At 44.3% G+C, this 24,689-nt stretch overlaps 1 protein-coding gene across 4 annotated transcripts in view; it reads right to left on the bottom strand.

Annotated features, from left to right (window-relative positions):
* The window catches only part of EBAG9 (estrogen receptor binding site associated antigen 9), a 40,609-nt gene extending 27,546 nt beyond the window's left edge, over positions 1 to 13,063 (bottom strand). For 3 of the 4 annotated variants that reach the window (XM_073330305.1, XM_073330303.1, XM_073330302.1), the window contains exon 1: positions 12,844 to 12,926. Coding sequence is in view for 1 of the 4 variants with exons in the window: in XM_073330304.1 (XP_073186405.1) it covers positions 12,844 to 12,953 (110 nt within the window). In the remaining 3 variants the exon portion in view is untranslated. Of the gene's footprint in view, positions 1 to 12,843 lie in introns of all 4 variants that reach the window. The other variant, XM_073330304.1, reaches the window with a different exon arrangement.
* Positions 13,064 to 24,689: the final 11,626 nt, after the last annotated feature.

Genomic DNA, 24,689 nt, shown 5'->3' on the forward strand with positions numbered 1-24,689 from the left:
CGCATTAAAAATGGGAAATGACTGCCTAGGAAGGAGTACTGCGGAAAGGGATCTGGGAGTCATAGTAGATCATAAACTAAATATGAGTCAATAGTGTAACGCTGTTGCCAAAAAAGCAAATATCATTCTGGGATGTATTAGCAGGACTACTGTAAGCAAGACACGGGAAGTAATTATTCCGCTCTACTCCATGCTTGATTAGGCCTCAACTGGAGTAGTGAGTCCAGTTCTGGATGCCACATTTCAGGAAAGATGTGGACAAATTGGAGAAAGTCCAGAGAAGAGCAACAAAAATGATTAAAAGTCTAGAAACCATGACCTAGGAGGGAAGACTGAAAAAAATGGGTTTGTTTAGTCTGGAGAAGAGAAGACTGAGATGGGATATGATAACAGTTTTCAAGTACATAAAAGGTTGTTACAGGGCGGAGGGAGAAAAACTGTTCTTCTTAACCTGTGAGGACAGGACAAAAAACAATGGGCTTAAATTGAAGTAACGGCGGTTTAGGTTGGATATTAGGAAAACTTCCTGTCAGAGTGGTTAAGCATTGGAATAAATTGCCTAGGTAGGTGGTGGAATCTCCATTATTGGGGATTTTTAAGAGCAGGTTGGACAAACACCTGTTAGGGATGGTCTAGATAATACTTAGTCCTGCCTTAAGTGCAGGGGATTGGACTAGAGGACCTCTCGAAGTCCCTTCCAGTTTTATGATTCTATGATAGTACTAATGTAAGTCTCTCCAAAACCTCTAGACGGAGTACACCAAATTGATCCTGACAAATCTCTTTTCATGAGTTGCAGAATTTGGATTGGAAGGAGCCACTACAACCCTGGGTATATGAGTATTCCCCTCGATCCCCCCAAAATATATTTTTCTGAAAAAAAAGAAACAACTCAGATCACACTGAAAAATGCCATAAAGATCGTGTGAAATAAAGCACAAACACATACGATATCATTTGCTTTGGAAGCATAACAACTCCTCAAAACAGAAAACAGTACGCACATGGTCCACAATTAAACGCTTGCAATTCGTCTACTAACTAGTTATGTCCACCATTCTACTGTATTTGCCCTACTTACCAATACACCATTATAGAAAAACGGCCATACTGGGTAAGACTAAGGGTCCACCCAGCCAAGTATCACGTCTTCCGACAGTGGCCAATGCCAGGTGCTTCAGAGAGAATGAACAGAACAGGTAATCATCAAGTGATCATCTCCTGTCACCCATTACCAGCTTCCGGCAAACAGAGCTTTCTTAGCATACAGCCTATTACGATTTTCTGGCCTACCCAATCCAATGTGTGTTAAATTCACACGACTGAAGCTGAGCTGGGTGGGCAGATCTTTTAAAAATTAACACCACCCTCAATGCAAGTGTCCTGTCTTTTGTGATTTTCCCTGAACAATTTTCCATTTTTTTATGCAATCAACTGTGATCTCTTCCAAACACACACATTTGGGGTTGAAATTTAGATCTTCAACTGTAATAGCTAGTAAACAAGGAAGAAAAACTCAGGATTATAGTTCAGTTTCTTCTTCTGTTCAAGTTTCACTTTAATGGGCCTTTTATAATTAGGATCAGTCAACTTGCAGGTACTCAACATGGAAGAACCCTCAACAGAAGGAAAATGGCACATCATCTTCCTCTGCCTGTACAGGTGAGGGCCTGCCAGACAGAGGTATCCTGACTCACGAAGCTTCTATCCAGGCCCTGGTCCTGACTTGCTGGGAAAGTCGCCTGCATGTCCCTGCCAAAGAAAGCCAGGTAGGGGAACCACTTGGCATAAGAGGTGTCCATTTGTGGAATTCCTCTTAATGTATATAAGAGATGGCTTGTCTGCATAGGTTAAAGGAGCATGAGGACTTCTCTGGCAGATGCACATGGAGATGTCTGGGATGGAGGATGCTAGCCAACTACATGTGAATACAGCAGAGCCAGAGGAGGAGAAACCCTGATCTGTGGGGAGGAGACTGTCTGCTTGCCACCTTGGGTCCCCTGTCCATCGAGATCAAGAACCAGTATGCCATACTGGGTAACAGGAGTTGAGGAGCAGACCCCAATAGTTGAAGAAGAACCACCTGCCCCCCAAGGCAGGATGACTCACGAACAGTAGACATAGGGTGGTGGTGGTTGAGGAAAAGTTATGATGGAGAAAGAATAAAAGGCAAAGTAACAGGGATGACAGAAATAGCTTTATTGAGTGAGGTAAGGCAGAAAATAGAATATAGCGATAAACTTCATAATAAATCAGTGTTGAAAAAAACTGTAAAATGTAAGAAGTTGTTAGTTTCATGACAGAATAAGAAACCACCCTCTACCTGAAATCCCAACAGTGAAGAATTAATGCCCACTAATGCCCAAACAGAGACACTTTGTCTTCCATCTTACAGACAGGTTTCAACTGACATTTACCGTCTATTGGCCAGTTGGTAGGAAGTACTCAGCATCAGAAACATACTGAAGCAGCTCTGGTGGTCCAGCCTCCCCAAATTGTCATAACAGAGAATTTCAGGTATTTCCACCATTCCTTAGGACACATGATGCAGAAAGCAGAACCACTGGGTGCAGCGATTGCTTAAAAGGCTTAGCTTTAGTTAATGTCATTGGATTTTTATTACTAAAAATCAAAGATATTTCTACAGATTAGAATTTTTTTTTTGCTTTTAACTCCTCCTCAATATTACCACCATGTGTGGAGGGTAGAATTGGCATGCACATACAACACCGCACCATCACGACCTAAGGTACATTATAGTGCTCTATTTAGGTCCCCTCCAGCCTCCAAAAAAAAAAAAAAAGCACAGTTTAGAAGGGATTGGGAAATCTGACTAGTAAAACAACCTCTCTTCTTTTACTGAGCTGTTTTGGAGTCACGGAGATATTAAATCTGGGCTTTAAGGCCCCTTTAATATCCTTGCTCAACGATAGCCACTGAAAAGGCCACCCTGTGTAGTACATCCTCTAGCCATGTCATTGCCATGTTGAAATACCTCATTATAATTTTAACTGTTTGGAGGACATTACTAGCTATTCTCTCCCTTGACAACCCCCAATTTGTTTGTTCTACTTCCTTCCCAAAAAGGTGTAATGTTCACAATCTAAAATTGTAGTGGGGGCTTTTTTATATACCATACGCAACCTTTACGTAACTTCCTGCTTGAAAGGAGAGGCTGAGAGCACTGCCATGACACAAAGACAACAGTTATGTCAGAACTGATCATATTCAAAATGAGCCACTGAAAACAGAAGACCTTAATATTCTTCTGTTTTCCTCTTTTACCCATTCATTCCAATCACCATTCCTAGTTACAGTAACCCCCATTCCCTCAGCAGCTGTATGAGCCAAACCAGTGCAGAGTTCTCTAGCAACAGAAACTACTGATAGTTAACTATTATTACTGCAGGAAAGTGAGGGCTAACATGATAAGAAACATTAAAATGTTATTTCTGACAGTGACTTTACACTGCCAATTAGATTATTTCAAAAAAGTCCCTCAATATCACCATGGACTGGAACACATTTTTGTATAACAAAGCTGACTCCTGGGTTGTATTTGATTAGTAAGGGCTAGTACTTGAGTCAGGCATCCCATTCAGGTACAGTCAGTCTACAGGAGCACATAACAGGGAAATGCTTGCTCACTTGCTCTTCGTGGGGAGGCTACTTGCCAATCAGTTTGTGTAGATGGAAAAACAGCAGGTATTAAAAGCCATGGGTTATTTATAGAATTTCCTTTCAACGACTTGTTTGATGCATTCGCTTGCAGCGTAACAATGGAAATTCTTCCCTTCTGAAACTGTTCTATGGATTCATATGCACAAGCAACATTAACTTTGATAAAAAGAACGAGGAGTACTTGATACAGACTAACGCAGCTACCACTCTGAAACCTATTAACTTTGATTTCTCCTGCCTTGAATGCAAACTTAGTTTTTATATAATATCAGGCATATTAGGGGAGTTAGAAAATGCTCATTCTCCTTTCCAGCAAGAGGGGGAGAGATTTTGAGTTTATCAGACACCTTCTAGACAGGCAATGGTACAGAAATAGAGCAATATGATGGGACAGCACCATGGTAGGAGGAATCCTCATATCTTAACATCGCCTAGTAGCAGTTGGAAGAGTGAAGAAAATTGATCTTGTGGTTAGAGCACTGGACTGGGACTCAAGAGGTCTGGGTTTAGTTCCCATATTTGTCAATTTTCTTGTGTAACCTTGGGCAAGCCACTTAATCTCTGTGCCTTGGTTCCTCATCTGTAAAACCGGGATACTATTTCCCCACTCTTTTCTTGTCTATTTAGATTAGAAATTTTTTGGGAAAGTGACTGGTTTTTTACTATGTGTATATTCGGCACTTAGCACCTTAAAGCCCCAATTTCAATTGGGGCCTTTAAGTATTGTTGTAATACAAATAGCAGCTCTTATCTGGACATTGGCTCCCATATATTCTGGACATTTTCACGGTGTGGTCCACATCTCAACAGATTATCTTATATATCACCTTTCTACCTTTATGATCACTAGGGATACCTCTCCACCATTGGTGATCAAATAGCAGAGTGATGTAACTACATCAATTGCTTACATAGCAAAGTAGTATTAGGAAATATTTGATGTATTAGGCTTCTTTTACTGCAAGTTATTAGCTGGAAACAAGAGTCAGCAGTACATGATCAGCCAGCTCTCTATAGACAGACACTTTGGAAGCTGCTGGGCTAGTAGGTTTAGTCCTCTGGATGTTAAGTGGGTGTTTGGGGAGGAGTGTCCCTAGTATTTAAGTCCACAAAAAGGACTAATATAGTATTGAATGAATAAGTTGAAGGAAGAATGGAGAACACACTGTAGGTATATTACATAAATATAAGAGCAAAAGGCAAAATTAAAAAAAAAAAAAGACAAAGACAGAACAGGAAAAGATACATTCTTATCTGTACAGGAAAGGAGAGAAATGGAGCCAGGAACAGAAAGATGGTATGATAGCAATGGAAGAGCACATCTAATAAACAACCATTAAGTAGAAAGTTCACTGACAGAAGTAAATACAGTACAAAAATTGGTCAAATACAGTACAAAACAGTTTACTTGGCTTGGGAGTCATGACATTGCACTTACTTTTCATCCTGGCTAATAGATGCAAGTAAATTTTCCAAGCCGAATTTCTCTCAGTTTACTATATTTGTCGGCCCTATTGTAGGCACTTAGCGGCTGTAATACATAGCTACTTAATTAAAGGAAGTGACCTGATCGGACAGGAATTACCACATATTGAATACGTGACTGCCCAAAACAAGCATTTATCACTCAGAGCTCTGTATTAATATGCCTAGTAAGGAATCTATTTGTCAAAAAACTTTTCCTGAATCCTTTTATTGTCTGTATTGTTACCGACATACTTTCTGACAGGGTATTTTAAAACAAATGACCAAAAATAATTTAAACTAGTGTGATTATATGTGTTATTTTGACAAATAAAATATGCAGAATTTTAAAACATTGTGCACATAAGTTTTATTTTTTTGGTGCAGAATTCCCCCAGGAATAATTATATGTAACTTAATTTGCAATACTCACAGGAAACTCTTTGGGCAGGGGTGGCCAACCTGAGCCTGAGAAGGAGCCAGAATTTACCAATGTACATTGCGAAAGAGCCACAGTAATACGTCAGCAGCTCCTCCATCAGCCTCCCTCCTTCCCCTCCCAGTGCTTCCCACCCACCAGCAGCCCCGCTGTTCAGTGCCTCCTGCTCCCTCCCCCTCCTCCCGATCAGCTGTTTTGTGGCGTGCAGCAGACTCTGCGGGGGAGGAGGGAGGAGCAAGGGCACTGCAGGCTCAGGGGAGGGGGCAGGAAGAGGTGGAGTGGGGGCAGGGCCTGTGGCACAGCCAGGGGTTGAGCAGTGAGCAGCCCCCCGCACATTAGAAAGTTGGCGCCTGTAGCTCCAGCCCCAGAGTTGGGGCCTATACAAGGAGTCGCTTATTAACTTCTGAAAAGCCGCAAGTTAGCAACCCCTGTCTTTGGGCATAGGACTTGGACTCAAGCAGGTATCGTCAATTATTTTTTTGTCAACGTCCAAATTTCTTGGTCAGGGTATAGTCAAGGTCCAGATTCAGACAAATTCAGACAGATTCGGAGAAAATAATTAAAAAAAAAAAAAAGCAAATAAGATTTCAGGATCCGTTCAAAAGCATCTGTTGGCCCAGATTTGGCCCGCAATCCACTTTACTACCCTTGGACTCCACAGACCACATTCTGTCAGAATCACCTTGGACTACTCACTCAAATTCTCAGTCTCAATTTCCCCATCTGGAAAATAAAGAAAAATACTTCTGCTACCCAGGAAGCCCTTCAATGCCAACTGGCAGAGGGCTCACTTTACCAGAATTCTCATAAGGTCTCACTCTCGTTGCCTCAACTTGCTGTTGCCATAATCTGTATCTAAGGGTATGTCTTCACTACCCGCCGCATTGGCGGGCAGCGATTGATCCAGTAGGGTCGATCTTTCACATCTAGTTAGACACGATAAATCAATCCCTGAGCATTCTCCCATCAACTCCTGTATTCCAGCGCCGTGAGAGGCGCAGGCAGAGTCGATGGGGGAGCGGCAGCAGTCGACTCATCACAGTGCAAACACTACGGTAAGTCGATCTAAGTACGTCGACTTCCGCTACGTTATTCATGTAGCTGAAGTTGCATAATTTAGATTGATTCCCCCCCCCCAGTGTAACCAGAGCTAAAAGGTGTAGTATAAGGTGTCTTATGCAAACTGGTAACACACTAGTCATTATTACTGTGTGATGTACGTACAGGTGGTGTATAAAGAATCATAGATGTGTGCTGGAAATATGTTCCTAAAATGTGTTTGGCAGCCAGTGCCTATGCACAGCCTGTCCTAGACAAAGGAATGTTGTTTCACAGGCCTGACTGTGTCTCCAATGTAAGTTAAGGAAACTGACACCAAAGACAATGAAAAGCATGTTTAAAGGCAACGTAATCAAAACCATCAGGTGAGCAAGTGGGGAAAGATGACCCCTTAAACTCAGACAGGTGATGGAGACAGCACCCACAGGATGCCTTGTGAAACAGGGACAATGTACTTGGGGAGATATAACCCAAGGCAAAAGGCCATTTTGGTATCTATCACTGAGGGGACAGCAAGCACCCTTCAAGCCTATGAAAGTTGGGCCCCCTGGTCTGGAGGACTAAGGATGCTGATAACTTGATGTAAGTAAGGAAACTGCTTAGGCAAATATCGTAACTTGCTAGAATTAAGTTTTAGTCACTAGAAAAAATGTGGTTTGTTTTATTTGTAACTTTTCCTATCTCACACTCTTACTTGAAATCACTTAAACCAGTGTTTTGTTATTTTTTTAATTATTATTATTATTACAAAGCCATCTCACTGTGGTGTATTAAGCTGAAGTGTGGATCTCCAGCCAAACTAACAGGGTGGCGTATATTCTGTCTCTTTGGAGAATGAACTTGATAACTTCTGTGAGAGTACAGTGAGAAGGACTGGACACTGTAGGAAAGACTTGGGATTGGAACAGCTGCTGGTTTAACTCGGCAAGGAATAATCAGGCTGATGGAAAGCACGGTGAGCCCATTGTGCTGTGACCATGCTGCTGGCGCTAGGACTTTGAGCCAAAGCTACCCAGGACAGAACCACCCAGGATTACAGAGGAGGTAGTAACACAACCCCTTTCTGATCTGGATGAAAGTGTCTCAAAGTGTCACAACATCACTTCTGCCTGCTATTTTTGATTGTTGAACATTGTAAACACTCTAGGACAGGAACTGCTATCTTGTACATTGCTACTTCTATTGACTATCTAGAAGACAAAAATCTTTTTAAAAATAAATAAGTGATAAGTCACTGAAACATCTAAAAATAGTAGTAGTTACCTTAGATCAGTGGTCTCCAACCTTTTTATGCCCAAGATAACTTTTTGAATTTAAGGGCAACCCAGGATCTACCCTGCCCCTTTCCCAAAGCCCCCCCCACTCAATTCCCTCCCCCCCCCCCGTTGCTCGCTGTCCCCCAACCTCACTCACTTTCACTGGGCTGGGGCAGAAGGTTGGGGTTCGGGAGGGGGTGCGGGCTCTGGGAGGAAGTTTGGTGTAGGAGGAGGTTCCAGGCTGGGGCAAAATTTTGGGGTGCAGGAGGGAGTGTGGGGTGTGGGCTCTGGAGGGGGCTCTGAGCTGGGACAGGGGATTGGGGTACAGGACGAGGTATGGGGTGCTGGCTCTGGAAGGAGGCTCAGGGCTGGGGTGCGGGCTCCCGCCAGGGGGCACTTACCTCTGCTAGTTCCTGGTCAGTGGCGCAGCAGGGCTAAGGCAGGCTCCCCCCGGCCTGCCACTCAGGCACCTCCTCCCCATCACGAGCTGAGCCACTCTCCCACCCTGCCAGCCAGTAGTGCAGCACATGGCCACGCCGCTCTCAGAAGGGGCCAACGTGCCCCTGCAGCCCTCGGGGGGGGGGGGGCACGTGACTCCACATGCTGTCCCTCTCTGCAGGCACCACCTCCGCAGTGCCCATTGACCTCAGCTCCCTGTTCCTGGCCAATGGAAGCTGCAGGGGTGGTGTTTGCAGGTGGGAGCAGCATGTGCAGACCCCGCCCTCCCTTTCTCCCTCCCGTAGGAGCATGTTGGCTGCTTCCAGGAGCGATGTGGGGCTGGGGCAGGCAGCCCTGCTGCAGCCGGAGATTGTAATCGACTTAGAGAGTCTCCAGGATTGACCAATCAATCGTGATCGATGGTGACTAATACCTTAGATTCTTTTTTTAAGAGTCTGGCAGTATAAATGTATTACTATTTTTAAGCACATGGACATTTTTGGATAGAAAATACCATATAATTTCTAAGTATTATTATTAACAACATATCAGAGCCACATTAAATACCAGTCTACAACTGCAACAGCATCCTATATAGAAGTCTATCATTCTTCAGAACAATGGCACAGCTTCATGATGGGAATATTGATTTAGAGGGGTATAGCTTGTCAGGAAGGACAGACAGGGAAAAAACATGGAGGAGCTGCTGCATTATACATCAATAATCCATTCACTTATTCTGAGGCCCACAAGAAGGTGAAAAGCAGACCAGTCGAAAGTCTCTGGGTGAAGCCAGAAGGGGGAAAACCATCATGGTGGGAGTCCACTATAGAACTCCAAATCAGGAGGAGGAGGTGGATGAGGAATTTCTAAAACAAATATCAGAAATATCCACAAAACAAGACCTGGTAGTAATGGGGGACTTCGGCTACCCAGACATCTGTTGGAAAAATAATATGGTAAAACAAAATCTTCAATAAATTCTTGGAATAGATTGGGGACAACTTTTTGTTTCAGACGGTGGAGGAAGTAACGAGACACTATTTTAGACTTAATTCTAATGAGAAGGAATTGATTGAAGATCTGAGGAGTGAAGGAAACTTGGGTGAAAATGATCATGAAATGAAAGACTTCATGATTCTAAGGAAAGAAAGGACTGAGAGCACCAGTGGACCTTAAAAAAAAATCTAAGTTTAACTACTTGTATGCAAGATCCCATTGGAAAAAGAAGTTCAGGAGAGCTAGCAGTTTCTCAGAGAGACAATATAAAAAGGCACAACAGCGCACTATCCCAATGCAAAGGAAAAATAGAAAGAGACCAATATGGCTGCACCGAGGGCTCTTTAATGACCTGAAAATCAAAAAGGAGCCCTACAAAAATTGGAAACATGGACAAATTGCTAGGAGTGACTACAAATGAACAGCACAAGAATGTAAGCACAAAATCAGAAAGGCTAAGGCATAAAATGAATTACTTCTATCCAGGGACATGAAAGGCAACAAGAAGAGGTGATATGAATGCATTAGGATTAAGAGAAAAATGAAAGAAAGTGAAAGTCCATTACTTAGCAGGAAAGGAGATCTTATCACGGATGACACTAAAAAGGCAGGTGTTTAATTCCTATTTTGCTTCCTTCTTCACCAAAAAGATTAACGATGACCTGATACTGAACACAATTTTAACATTAATATTAACAACAAGGGTAAAGGAACACAAGTCATAATTGGAAAGAACATATTAAAGATTATTTAGATTAACAGATTCCATGGCAGGAAGGGACCATTGTGATCATCTAATCTGACCTCCTGTATAATGCAGGCCATAGAACTTCCCCAAAATAATTGCTAGAGCATATATTTTAGAAAAGCCTCCAATGTTGGTTTAAAAATTATCAGTGATGAATACTCCACCACAACCCTTGGTAAACTGTTCCAAGACAAGTTAGATGTATTCAGGATGACAGGGGCTGACAAAATTAAGCTTAGGGTACTTAAAGAACTAGCTGAGGCAATTGAGAACTCATGGATAACAGGTGAAGTCCCGGAGGACTGGAGAATGGCACCTATCAAAGGGGGAAACAAAGAGGACCTGCGGAATTATTGATCAGTCAGTGAAACTTTGATACCTGCATAATACTGGAACAAGTTATTAAATAGACATTTTGCAAGCACCTAGAGGATAATAGGGGAAGCAGTAGACATGATTTATCTTGATTTTCACACTATCCTACATGACATTGGCTAAACAAAACACAAGAACCTGGGGTCACCCAATGAAATTAATAGACAACAGGTTTAAAACAAAAAAGGAAGTACTTCTTCACACAACACACAGTCAACCTGTTGAACTTATTGCTAGGTGATGCTATGAAGGACAAAAATATAACTTGGTTCAAAAAAGAATTAGATATGTTGACTTATCTACGTCCATCAACAGTCAAGATGGTCACAGACAGAACCCCATGTTCTGGGTGTCCCTAAGCCAGATGTTGGGACTGGATGACCGGGGATAGATCACTCAATAATTGCCCTGTTCTGTTCATTCCCTCTGAAGTATCTGCCATTGTCCATTGTTGCAAGATAGGACACTGGGCTAGATGGACCATTCTTATGTTAGATGAAATTACTAAGGTAGGTGCACAACTAGTCAGAAGACCATACTCAAAAAGTAGTTATCAATATTTGCTGTCAAACTGGGAGGATGTATCTAGTGCGATATCGAAGGGGTTAGTCCTGGGTCTGGTACTATTCAATATTTTCAATGACTTGAATATGGAGTGGAGAGAATGCTTATAAAATTTGCAGATGACAGTAAACTGAGTTTCAAGCACTCTGGATCAGAATTCAAAATGGTCTGATTAAACTGGATGTAATCAACAAGATGAAATTCAACAAAGAAAAGTGCAAAGTACTATAATTAGGGATTTAAAAATCAGCTGCTGAAATACAAGAGGGGAAATAACTGACCAGGCAGAAAAGGTTCTGGTGGTTATAGTGGATCACAAGTCTAACACAAGTCAACAACATGATGCAGTTGCAAAAAGGTTAATATTCTGGAGGTGTATTAACAGGAGTGCAGTATGTAAGACATGGGAGGTAATTATTCAACTCTGTTCAGTGTTGGTAAGGCCTCAGCTGGAGTACTGTGTCCAGCATTGGGCACCACACTTTAAGAAAGTTGTGGACAAACTGGAGAGAGTCCAGAGGAGAGCAACACAAACAATAAGACAAGCTTAAAAAAACGGGTCATGTTTAGCGTTGAGGGGGAAAAAAGACTGAGGGGTGAAACAGATAGCCCTTAACATATTTGAAGACTCTTACACAGAGGATGGTGATCAATTGTTTTCCATGTCCACTGAAGGTAGGACAAAAAGTAATTAGCTTAATCTGGAACAAGGGAGATTTGGGTTATATATTAGGAAAATCTTTCTAACTGTAAGCATAGTTAAGCACTGGAATAGGCTTCCAAGGGAAGTTCTGGAATTCAAAGCACTGAAAGTTTCTGTGCATTGTTTGGACAAACACCCTTCAGGGATGGTCTACCTTTGGTCATGCCTCAGCATAGGGGATTTGGACTAAATGACCTCTCGAGATCCCTTCCAGCCCTACATTTCTGTTGTTCTACAGAAATATAGTATCAAACACCTGACCCAGAAGCAAGATTGTACCTCTTGGCCAGTATCCAGACCCTCCAGAATCAAAGCCTTCTTTAAACCAATACATGTATTAAGTTCTCCCATTGACATGGTTGTGAAGGAAACCTGTGAAACAGGAAATGATTGTACACGGAAGAATGGCTGTCTTCCTAAATCAGCAAAGAGACAGCCTGAAACAAAAGCTGCAAGAGGGGTGGTCCCTCCGATTCCCCTTTATTTAACTGGGGTGTAGTCTGCACCCTCGTCATCACTGCAGTTTACAAGTCAACATTCACTATACAACAACTGATGCCAGAGTTTGCGGGTGGCACAGGGAAGGAGACCGGAACAAAGCACAACAGGCAGAAATAAGGACACTCAATAATAACAAACGGTGGTGGCAACTAAACACCTCGAGATCAGATGCTCCCTTGTCCCTCAGAACAAGACCCCTAGCCACGCCAGCTGGAGCCCTGCAATGGGCCACGGACCGAAGCACACCCACTAGTCCACGGGCTGTGCTTGGCGCAGGGGTCCAGCCTGCTCCCCAGGCTGTGCCAGGCTGGCACTAGCGATGCTGAGCAGGTGTTTCTGGGGGGGAAGGGGGGGAGCTCCAGCCCTGCTGCCCCCAGACCAACAGATGGCACATTCACCGCTACATCGAGCTGCCTAAGGGCAGCAGCCGTTAAGGGGAGGGGCTAGTAAGGAACCAGCAACCCCCCCCCCCCCCCGAAGAGACAGGCCTAGGGGCTGAACGGGGCACGCGAACCTTGCGCCCCGGCCACCGGACCCGGAAGAAGAGCCCGAGACAGCGGGTGAGCGACGGTCACGGAACCGGGGGGCTGCGCGCGCAGCGCGCTCTCTCACTCACCTGCCCAGAAGGGGAGGGGTCTCCGGAGGGCGCCAGGCAGCTCGAGCCGAGAGCGTCGCGCGCCGCCGCACCCAGAGCCGCTTCCCTCGCCAAGCGCGAGAGCCCCTCATTCAAAGCTAGGCGCGCGATCTTCCGCCGCTGCCATGGCCCCCCGTGCCCGCCACCTCGGCCTCCTGTCACCTCAGCGACTGTCCCGCCCCTTCCGACCACGCCCCTTTCCCAGTCTCCCCTCCATCCCCCAGCGCCAGCGGAAGGCGGGGACACGGCGCGGCGAAGGGGCGGGGCAGGAGGAGGAATTGGAGGACCCCTGGCCTGAGGCCCTAACTCACCCTGGGAAGCTCGCGAGCTGCCTGCCGCGCACCGCCAGGGGACGGCAGGCGCGTGCCACCGCCATGGGCGCCTCACGTGGGGAGGCAGAGGGGCGGGTCGAGCTTGGACCCGCCCCTGCTGCGCCTCAGAGGCAGGCTGGGAGCGGAGCCAGCCGCCGCGGGCTGCAGGCGCGCCACGGAGCAGCCGCTCGATCGCGCGCTGGCCGCTCCATTGACGGGGCTGCTGGGGGGGTCGCGCGCGCGCGCGCGCGCTTGGCTGCTCTCGCAGGGCGTGTCCAGGGGAGGGACCCAGCGGCCTTAGCGTCGCGCTCGCCGGCGCCGTGGCTGCGACAGGCCGCTCGGGCTCGGCCAGCCCAGTGCGCTCTTGTGCCCCTGGGCGGGGCCCCCCGGCTTCCCGCCGCCGCCCGCCCCGGGCTTGGCCGCCACCGGCCGCGCGGAGCCGAGTTGTCCCCCGTGAACTGTGCCAGTGCGGGCCGCGCAGCTCCCGCCTGTGAGCGCAGCCGGAGCGTGAGGAGACTGCCCGGACCCGTATCAGGCAGTTATAGCGGGGTAGCGGCCCCCGCTCTGGGAATTGTACAGCGTGGGCTTGGGGTGTAATTCTGACTCTTCTTTACGTTTGGAAGCCAGAGAGAGCGCGAGGTGTGTAAACGTACATGAAAATCGCGGCATGTTCCCATGCTGTCCGCTAGCCCTTTCCTATCAATAGTTAGGAATAAATATGAGGTCACTAAAAACTATGCTAATCAGAAAGCTACATTTCTGCGGCACATGCCTTTTAATAGGAGTTCACCTCATTCAGCATTAGAGCTTGCTGCTGTCACACTTACGGATCTCAGGTCCATCCCGTATACTCGTGCAAGTCACATAAATATGTTTTCCCTGATGTAGGGTATTAAAACACAGTTCAACAAAACACACGTTCAGCAAACTGACTCTGTCTTGTGTTCAATCAAAGACACTGTCATAGGGCACAATAGTCTAGTGCAGTGGTTCTCAAACTTTTTTTTCCGCGGACCACTTGAAAATTGCTGAGGGTCTCGGTGGACCACTTAATGATCTTTCCAAAATGTTTGTACTGTTAGCTAACTATTGTAAAGCACTCTGGTCTATTGCACCCCACCAGACTTAGCAGTCTAGTAGAAGGGATGGACTATCTCCCAGTGCTCACCTTCACTGGAAGTCCCATCCTAGCACCCTAAATAAGCACAAGTGTCAACTTTCAACACTGTCAAGATCCCCTCAGCTTATTCTTGCTAATTTAGGTTAAAAACTTCCTCAAGGTATAAACTTTGCCTTGTCCTTGAATCCTATGCTGCCACCACCAAGCATGTTTAAACAAAGAACAGGGAAAGAGCCCCCTTGGAGATGTCTTCCCCCAAAATATTCCCTCCAAGCCCTACACCCCCTTCCTGGGGAAGGCTTGATAAAAATCCTCACCAATTCGCAGAGGTGAACGCAGACCCAAACCCTTGGATCTTAAGAACAATGAAAAAGCAATCAGAATCTTAAAAGAAGGGTTTCAGAGTAACAGCCGTGTTAGTCTGTATTCGCAAAAAGAAAAGGAGTACTTGTGGCACCTTAGAGACTAACCAATTTATTTGAGCATAAGCTTTCGTGAGCTACAGCTCGTTAGTCTCTAAGGTGCCACAAGTACTCCTTTTCTTTTTAATCTTAAAAGAAGAAAATTAAAGAAAAAGTAAAAGAATCACCTCTGTAAAATCAGGATGGTAAATACAGGGTAATCAGATTCAAAACATAGAGAATCCCTCTAGGCAAAACCTTAAGTTACAAAAAGACACAAAAACAGGAGTATACATTCCATTCAGCACAGCTATTTTACCAGCCATTAAACAAAAGAAAATCTAATGCATTTCTAGCTAGATTGCTTACTAACTTTTTACAGGAGTTCTGAAGAGCATTCCTGATCTGTTCCTGGCAAAAGCATCACACAGACAGACCCTTTGTCCCCCGCCCCCAGCTTTGAAAGTAACTTGTCTCCTCATTGGTCATTTTGGTCAGCTGCCAGCTAGGTTATCTTAGCTTCTTAACTCTTTACAGGTGAAAGGGTTTTGCCTCTGGCCAGGAGGGATTTTATAGTTCTGTATAGAGAAAGGTGGTTACCCTTCCGTTTATATTTATGATAAACACCCATTTGCACTACCTAGTACAGGCTACTTCCATCTACAAATATCATGGCTCAAGGCTATTTCATTTGCTGTGAAGGGATTTTGTTCCTGGTGGCCTACTGCGGGTAGCTCCAGTCCAGCTGTATGGGGCTCCTTACCAGTTCCATCACAGACACCTTTCATTTCCTTACAACTCCATCTCTCACCACAGCTAAATGGAATAGACTACTTTTTATAGAAAGCATTACTTCCCCCACCCACCTCAACCCTACCATCACGTGATGCCTGGTCACCTAACACTACCACTATCTCAAACCCTGAAGGTGAAAAACTAAGCACAAGAAGTGTGAGCAATTTCCCTTAAAGGGTTACCTCACCTTGTGACAGATAAATTTGATACCACAAATATCTGTAGAACCTAAAATGAAATTTTGTTGAACTTTTTATTGTTCTGTGCTTTTCATTTCTCACCTGTATTTCCTTTCTTAAACACAGCTATCAGGTGTCTTTAACAGATGTTTCCACTAGCTATAATTAGTTATATATATTTGTTATAAAATTGCTTTTTTGAGTAAGTTTTTCAGTAAGTAAGCTCCACATTTGGCTAATCCACTTGCTTGTAGGCATCCAGACTTACATTTATTATGCTGAAATTCTTAAATTTTAGTACAGTCCAGGAATGGAACTGTGTTCATTTTCCATTATTGCAGTCCTTTGAATTCCATGACATGCTTAAATGTTTTGATGAATAGGATGGACATACTTCAAATTAAGAAAATATTTACATGCTTGGGTAGGAATTTAGACACAACATTTTAGAAACAAAAGGTAACAGATACAAGGACAGAAACTGACTAAGAAACACAAAGTGGTCGTTGGCTTTTTGCTAATTCCTATGCCTTCAGTAAGAGTAGTCTCACTTAATTTATTTTATGTATTAATACTGTGCATGTCTACTCATTTCTCTCTTGAAAGGAAGTAACATAGCTCCTTCAAATTTTCCTGACTGCTCTTATAAGTTAGAGCAAGAGCTTTGAATGAGAGCATTACAAAAGCTCTGCAGAGTGCTTCTCTTCAGGCCTGATCTAACACCTATTGAAGTAAATGGAAAAAAATCCAGCTTCTCTGACTCTACAGCAACTGTGAAGTATAACTAGAGCAAAACTACATCAGGTGACATTTAGGGCTTTTCTAGTTGGAGAGTTAGTGCGCGGCAAGCTGTCATAAATCTACAGTGCACTGATCTATTCCTTTTTCAAATGGGAGGAGATTAAAGCACACTAGGGAACCTGAATGCACAGCAGCAGGGTCCACAAGGGCAGTTAGCCAGTGGCATGCTACTTACACTCCTGCTTTTAGCATACTAACTCTCTGTCTATATAAGCCCTTAGAATAATCACCAACATCCATTGTTCCTGAGACAAGCTACCATGGCAAGTTTGTGAGAAATCTAAAGAGTACAGAGATCTCCTACTAGAACTTGAACTCTAACAAGGGTAGAGGCATACATGTAGAAGGTTGCTTTAAAAACTGTTAATATAGAAAAGCTACATGACCTACAATCTAGCTTTCTGTCTTGGGAAACAGAAATAAGGGGTGGGGGGATCATTTATATATACACATATGCTTTTATATTGATCTGTAAACTCTGAGAAATAAAGTGAGCATGCTAACTGAGTGGCAAAACGACAGGCATGGCACATTGGGAATTATTGGCGTTGTGGGCATAGCCAGTGACACTTGTTAGGAGTGTACAACCACTTTATGAACATTACAATCTGTGTATACACATATGGGAAATAGTTCACTTCAAGGATAAATCAACACTTTAAACATATGCAAACACATACATATTTTATAATTACATAGGCTCCCCTTCACACTTTAAAACACAGACTGCTCTGTGATTGTCATATTAATGATGAAAAATCCAGGAAGTTTTGACAAGTCTGTAATATTGAATAACTACCATCATGAATTTAAAAAAAAAATCATGCAACTTCAAATGTAACATCTATATTTCTAGAAGGAAAAAAATAGGTAAAAATGAGGAAAATCTATTAGGATCTACAAAGAAGCATCTGTTCAAAAACACAATTAACATGCTGTTTTTAAAAAGGAGAGTTCCTTTGGATCATTTGGTGAATAATAGTGGTGGAAGTCGTCCAAAAGAGAAGTCTTCTGATGTTGCCAAAGCCTTATGTCTTCCATTGCTATAGCAACTGTACCACAATTGCAATAAGCAACTCAAGTTCATCAGGGAATTAACTGGAAAATGCCAATTAAAACATCTACACTATCCCTTTGCAGGATTTCTAATGCGTTGTGCAGTGCCACTTTTACATGGTTAAAGCAAAATGACTTTATCACTTAATTCAGAAGATTGTCCCTCAGCCACTGGCAGAAAGTTATTGGGTATTTGTTTGTTTGTTTTGATGACATTCAGATTCAAATTTACTTTCAGTAACTTCATCCCATTTCTCATAGCTGTAAAGCCTATATCTCCCAGATCAGAATCCCCCTGATATCAGTGCCCATATCCCTCCTGGAGGAGGACCCTGAGGAGCTGCCAGGACTGCCATTGGATGAGTATCCTGAGGAGCTGCTAAGGTTGCTGAATACCCAAGGAGATGGAGGACCCTTGGACTACAGAGCCTATCTGCAAACTGTGATAGGAAATAGCCCAGGAACATAAGACTTTAGTCTGGCTTTGTTGTCGGAGCGAGTCATCGTGTTTCGGTGAGATCCCTGCTGACCCAGTGGCAGAGCCCTCCGCCACTGTCAGGGCCCTGGGCTGGGACCCCTGGAGCAGGGTGGACCCAGGTCCCACTACTGCCTGCTGCCAGCCCTGCCCCTGAAGGTGGCAGCCTCCCCATCTTAGGCCAGATGGCCTGCATTTGCTTATCGCTGTACCTGAGGGCCAGAGCCCGCTTAGACTGCTTATCACTCTGCTCTGCATGAGGACCAGAGCCCCCTAAACTGCTTACTGCGCTGCCCTACCTAGAGAGCCAGAGCCCCAGACTGCTTATTGCCCTGCCCTGCCCAGAGGATTAAGCCTGACTGTTGATTGCTGCTTACTCTGCCAGAAGGTTGGGCTAAAGGCAGCTCCTTGTTCTGCCCTCCCCAGAGGGCCAAAGCTCCAGACTGCACTTGCTGTCTGTCCTAGCCAGGAGGCTAGGATAAAGACTGATAGTAGCAAGGCCACCCAAAGGGCCAGGCTATAGACTGTTAACCTGCTAATTCCCCTGCTAATTAACTTTGTCCTCTGGTATGTAGCGAGGCAGAGGGGCCTCCCTCTGAGTCTGAGGAGGAGGGATGACCACCAACACACTACACTCCGTGAGTACGGAGGAGGTGAGAAAACACAGTTCTCAGGCTAAACAGGCATCTGTGAAGATCCTGGTATCTGATGGTGAAGCGGGAGCTGAGCTCTTGGATGAAGCTCTCGGTTTACAGGTCACTCTATGTCCCCGTCCTCTCCTATGCTCATGAACTTTGGGTAATGACCGAAAAGACGAGATTACGGGTTCAAGTAATGGAAAAGAGGTTTCGGCACAAGGTGGCTGGGCTTACTCTCTGAGAGAGGGTGAGGAGCTTGGCTATTCAGAAAGGCCTCGGAGTAGAGTCACTACTCCTCTAGATCAAGAGGAGACAGGTAAGGTGGTTTGGGCACCTGATAAGGATGGCCCCCGGGAGGCTTCTTTGGAACTTTACCTGGCACGTCCCACAGGGCGGAGGCCCTGAGGCCGACTCAGGACACGCTGGAGGGATTATATTTCCTGGCTGGCCTGGGAACTGGGGGATTGGATGAGGAGGGATGAGGAGCTGAAACCTGTTGCAGAGGAAAAGGAGGTCTAGTCCTTCCTACTCTCCATGCTGCCATTGCAACCCTCTCCAGGAAAAGCGGCATAAAGGAAAAAAGAAAATGACGACTAATCCTCTTTCCTGAAGGTGCAGGAAAGATGCTTTTGGATCTCATCACTCCTAGTGGGAGCAACCCTGTATGCCACCCCCCAACCCTGTATGGGTCTTAATGGCCATATTAGGATTCCTAGGCAGCCTATCATCAGCAGTTTTCTAGTACCCCAACCCTATTCCATTGGGATGATAAGGAAACCAAAGTTCCCCACACCCCTGGCAACAGGAGGAAACATTTGAGGAGAAAAAGACCCAGGCAGATAAAGAAGCTATGCCTCAAACCACCATCTTGTCCTCTTCACCAGATGAGGCCCTGTTACCTCCCCCTCCATCAATGGCCAATGATTTTTGGCAGTTCCAGGACCTCGTTAAGCAGGTGGCAGACTCTCTGCAGATATCCCTTGTGGAGGTTGGAGAACCCCAACACAAGCTGTTGGACATTCTACACTCTATGATACCATCTAGAGTTACCCTCCCCATTAATGAGGCTCTATTGGAATCCACTAGGACCATCTGGGAAACCCCAACAACAGTGACACCCACTTGAAAAAGGGCCAATGAGAAATATTATGTCCCCACCAAGAATTCTGAATTCCTCTTATCCCACCAACCTCCAAATTCTCTGGTTGTAGACATGGGGAACAAGCAAACAATATTGTTATAGATCAACCCCATACTACAGAGACCAAAAATGCCTGGACCTCTTGGCAAGGACCTACTCATCGGCTACACTGCAATTCCACATTGCAAATTACCAAGCATTGCTGACCAAGTACAACTTTATCAACTAACAAAATTTGGATCATTTATTGAACACCTTCCTCCAGATCAAAGGGAACAATTCCAGGCTACTATTGTTGAGGGACAGTTATTGGCAAGAACATTGTTGCAGGTAGCACTTGATGCTGCAGAGACCACAGCCTCTTCTGTTTCTAGAGCGGGAGTGATGTGTATGGCTTCGTGGCTAAAATTGTCTGGCTACTCCAGAGAAATCCAGAATACAGTCAAGGATCTCTCATTTGACGGATAGAAGTTGTTTGCAGAGAACACTGACGAGTCGTTAACATACCCTTAAAGATTCCAGGGCCATTTTATGCTAGTTAGGCATCTAAACTCCTGCAAACAAATGGAAGTTCAGCAGATTGCAGATGGCTCAAAGATTCCACCCCATACAATTCTCTAGATTCCAGAGACTCCCAGGAAGAGACACAGATTCCAGAGGAAGAAAGCCTCTAAGTAATCTGATGTGGCTTCACAACAGGTGTCATCATCAAAGCGCCAGTTTTGACGGAACAGTCAAGGATTCAGATTTCCCCCTCTCCGCCTGCCAGCTTTATCATTTTGCTCACCTTCCCCCATTTGGAAACCAGCTTTCCAACATGCAAGGGAATGTGTCACCTCACACAAATGGGTGCTGGAAGTAACATAATTGGGCTACACCATATACTTTACCTCCCTCCCACCTCCTCATTCCCCTTCCCTCTTCAGATATCCCTCTCACAAGTGCCTGCAATGCAATACAGGAAATAAACACCCTTCTTTGTTTGGGAGCCATAGAACCAGTACCTGCTCAATACAGGGGAACATTTACACAGAAATGTTTAGTTCCACAGCCGAAGCCCCATGAGCCTGAGTCAGCTGACCCAGGCCACCCATGGACATGCCACAGGGCTTTTATCTCTGTGTAGACATACCCAGAGTGTCAGAGCTAAACACAAGGTTACTTATATGGCCTTCGTCATTATAGCAGCCAGCAGTGAGACAATAGGCAGAGACAGGTGGAATTAATAAAAATAAATAGACAAAGGATATTGCGGGGCAGGAGAAGCCATCTTCTCGTCTAAAATTTAATTTTATCTAAAGAACTCTCTTTCCAAAGGCAGTGTCTGGAAAGGTCAGCTTATACTACTCAAGATAAATGGATGCTGAAGACTAGGTGGGTGCTTTCCCAAATTCTTCTTCTAAGGCTCTATTTATCCTAGATATTGCCATTTCAGGACACGGGAGGATATTTCAGGTTTCTGGTTAACACTTTGAAACGTAGTCCTTGGAGACATAAAAGGCTTTTCATTTACTACGGTAAGTGAGCCCAGTGAAGGAGACTTATGCAATGATTTAGGCTTTTGCTAACCTGTTACATGGTTTCTCTTGCCCTTTGAGAAGGCCATACTCACCTAAGCAGACTGTACAGATCTGGGTTTGTTTGTCTCTGAGCCCCAGTCCCTGGTATGTGAGGCTCTGAAGTCTGGAGCTGAAGAAGGATGATTCCTCTTCTGCAGATTGCTGAAAGGTCCTTGACAAATTCATAGAATCATAGAATATCAGGGTTGGAAGGGACCTCAGGAGGTCATCTAGTCCAACCCCCTGCTCAAAGCAGGACCAATCCCCAATTAAATTGAGCACCTTTTATTCTTTGACCAATGTTATTAAGACTGCTCTGCCAGTTTAGATAGAGTAGTGGATGTAACTGGGAAAGAGTACTCTGGAGAACAGTCTCCAAGGAAAAATAGAATGTCATCTTTTAAAATTTTTTTTTTAGCCCAAGTTGCCAGAGGCCAGGAGGGAATGAAAAGTTAGGCAGAAACCATCTCTGTCCAGCTGAAGTGCAAAGAAAAGGAGGAGGAAAAGGAAACCTTGAACCACTGTACCTGTGTTGGAGGCAGGACTTCTAGGAAGGTGCCAAATAGGTAGGACTTGTATCTGGTGAGTCTAACTGCCTCTGGTCTCTGTATGAAGAGGCCTCATTGTCCGGCTGATGCCTTCAGGTTGCAACTATCATAACTATCAGGGTAGCCTAAATTCCTCCTTACCTGTAAGGGGTTAAGAAGGTCAAGTAACCTGTTGGCACCTGACCAAAGGAACCAATGGGGACAAAAGATACTTTCAAATCGGGGTCGGGGGGGGGGAGGGTTTGGGGTTCTTTGTTTCTGTGGCCATTTGCTCTTGGGACTAAGAGGGACCGGACATCAATCCATGTTCTCCAAATATTTCTAAACAAGTCTCTCATATTTCAAACTTGTAAGTAATAGTCAGGCATGGTGTATTAGTTCATCTTTGTTTTCTCAACTTGTGAATTTTCCCTTTGCTAGAGGGAGGTTTATCCCTGTTTTGTTGTAACTTTGAAACTAAGGCTAGAGGGGGTTCCTTTGTGCTCTTTGAATTTTCTGCTACTCTGTAAGGTTAACTACCAGCCTAAGTTTACAAAGGTGATTTTTACCTTCTTCTCTTTAAATAAAATCCTTCTTTTTAAGAACCTGACTGATTTTTCCATTGTTCTAAGACCCAAGGGTTTGGGTCTGTAGTCCCTTTGTAACCAGTTGGTGAGGATATATCCTCAAGCCTTCCCCAGGAAAGGGGGTGTAGGCTTGGGGGAATATTTTGGGGGGATAGGACTCCAAGTGGTCCCTTCCCTGATTGTATGTTAAATCACTTGGTGGTGGCAGCGATCCCAAGGCAAGAAAGGAATCTCTGCCTTGGGGAAGTCTTAACCTAAGCTGGTAAGAATAAGCTTAAGGGGTCTTTCATGCGGGTCCCCACGTCTGTATCTCAGAGTTCAGAGTGGGGAAGGAACCCTGACAGTGATAATCTATGTTACTTATCTTTTTTAAAAGGGACCTCAATGCTCATAGAAGTTGCTAGAACCACAACACCTAGGTGTCTTTGGGACTCAATCCTGCAAGTTCCTGAGTTGAGGACACTCAGCACTTTCAAGCAGGTGCTCATTACCTTGCAGTACCAGGCCCTTTACCCATGTAACAGGTACAGCTCAGGAACTGCTCTATCTGTATACTTCAGCTCTGTTCTGGAGGGAATCCAGATAGAGGTAAGCATGTTGTTCAGTTTCCGTGCCATCCAAAATATGTAATAAATAAAAACCTTACATAGCAGCTTTCCATCTCAAAGTTAATTAACAAATTAACAGCTGACGCTATGGATATTGCTAAGGGAAAAATCTCCGACTGTGTACATGGGCACGCACACACCTAGAATGGACATGAGCAAGCACTTGAAGAAGCGTAAGTGCTTAATTCTGATTGCTGTCCAAAAAACCAAAACCATACTTTTGAGTCCGCACATATCTGTATATTATCAGATCATAAAAGTGCCAATTGTGATGGAAAGGACACTAGGAACTCTATTGAATCTACTACTTAATTTCACGTACCAGCTGCTAAATATCTCAAATGGTTGTTACTTTCTAGGGTCCAGATGTTTCCATAGCCCTTAATCATTCAGCCCCAAAGGCTTCCAAACCCCATGTTTTAGGATTTTTTAAAATATATGCAGAAATCTAAAAGGAGTGGCACATCAAGCATAGCAAAGTTATTTTGTGAGTAACTGAACCCAGTACTATCAAGTTGCATGACAAGGAGCAAATTATAATGTATCCTGTAGTACACTGTCAGATATTGGCTGGCTGGAGCAAAGATGAAGAAACTTTGAGATGGCAAAACAATTTCTATGGACAAAAAATGACATTTAGCATTCTATTATATATCTACAATTTATACAATTGTAGAAAATAGCTACCATTTGTTTACATTCCCTCATTACACATTTGAAATGTGCCCATCACCACAAAGTTTAGTTTGACACACATTTCTTTTAAAACAAAACCTTATTGGTATTTCATATTTAAAAGCTAATCCTACTAGGACACCATTCTTGCTGGTTGCTTTATCATTTGATTTCCAGTGTAGTGTGTTAAGAGTCTTTCTGATATAATCCAACACACATTTAGCAGTGACTTGAATGACAAGAATTCCTTTTTCCAGTTCTCAGATTCATGTGGTTTCTCTTTATAAAAAAAATTTGCCTCATTCATCTCCTGATTGCTCCTCCTCCATTCATTCTTGCCTATCTGATTATCTCCTGAGTGTACTGCTAACTCAAACTGAACATGGCGAAAGCCAAACACGTCTTCCCTCCTGCAAGCCCTTCACCCATCATCCTTGTTCATGGTCATTTTAGGGTTTTATTACTGTAAGATTTCTCTGCACTGATTTCTATGCCATATTTTGCAGAGGTTTTATCCAGTCGTTTCTCAAGATTGGCGAGCTGACGTGATGGGATCAGCTCACATATCACTGTCAGTGGACAACAGCTGGAAACAGTGAAACAGTTCAAGTATTTGGGGGCAGTCATCACTGATGAAGGATCCAAGGCAGAAATTCGGGCAGGAACTGTGCAAACAGCAGCAGCAGTGGCAAAGCTAAAGCCAATTTGGAGGAATAAGAACATCTCCCTGGAATCCAAACTGAAACTGCTACATGCATTGGTCATCTCCATTTTTCTGTATGTGTCTGAGACATGGATCCTTATGGCAGAATTTGAACGGAAAATACAGGTAGTAGAGATCAGATGCTTCCGTAAAATCCTAGGCATCTCCTACTTCGACCACGTCACTAATGAAGAGGTCCGTCACATCATCACCCAATGCTCTGGGTCATATGAAGACCTCCTGACGACGGCG

The sequence above is a fragment of the Lepidochelys kempii genome, chromosome 2 (assembly GCF_965140265.1).
Source record: "Lepidochelys kempii isolate rLepKem1 chromosome 2, rLepKem1.hap2, whole genome shotgun sequence".
Taxonomy (NCBI): Eukaryota; Metazoa; Chordata; order Testudines; family Cheloniidae; genus Lepidochelys; species Lepidochelys kempii.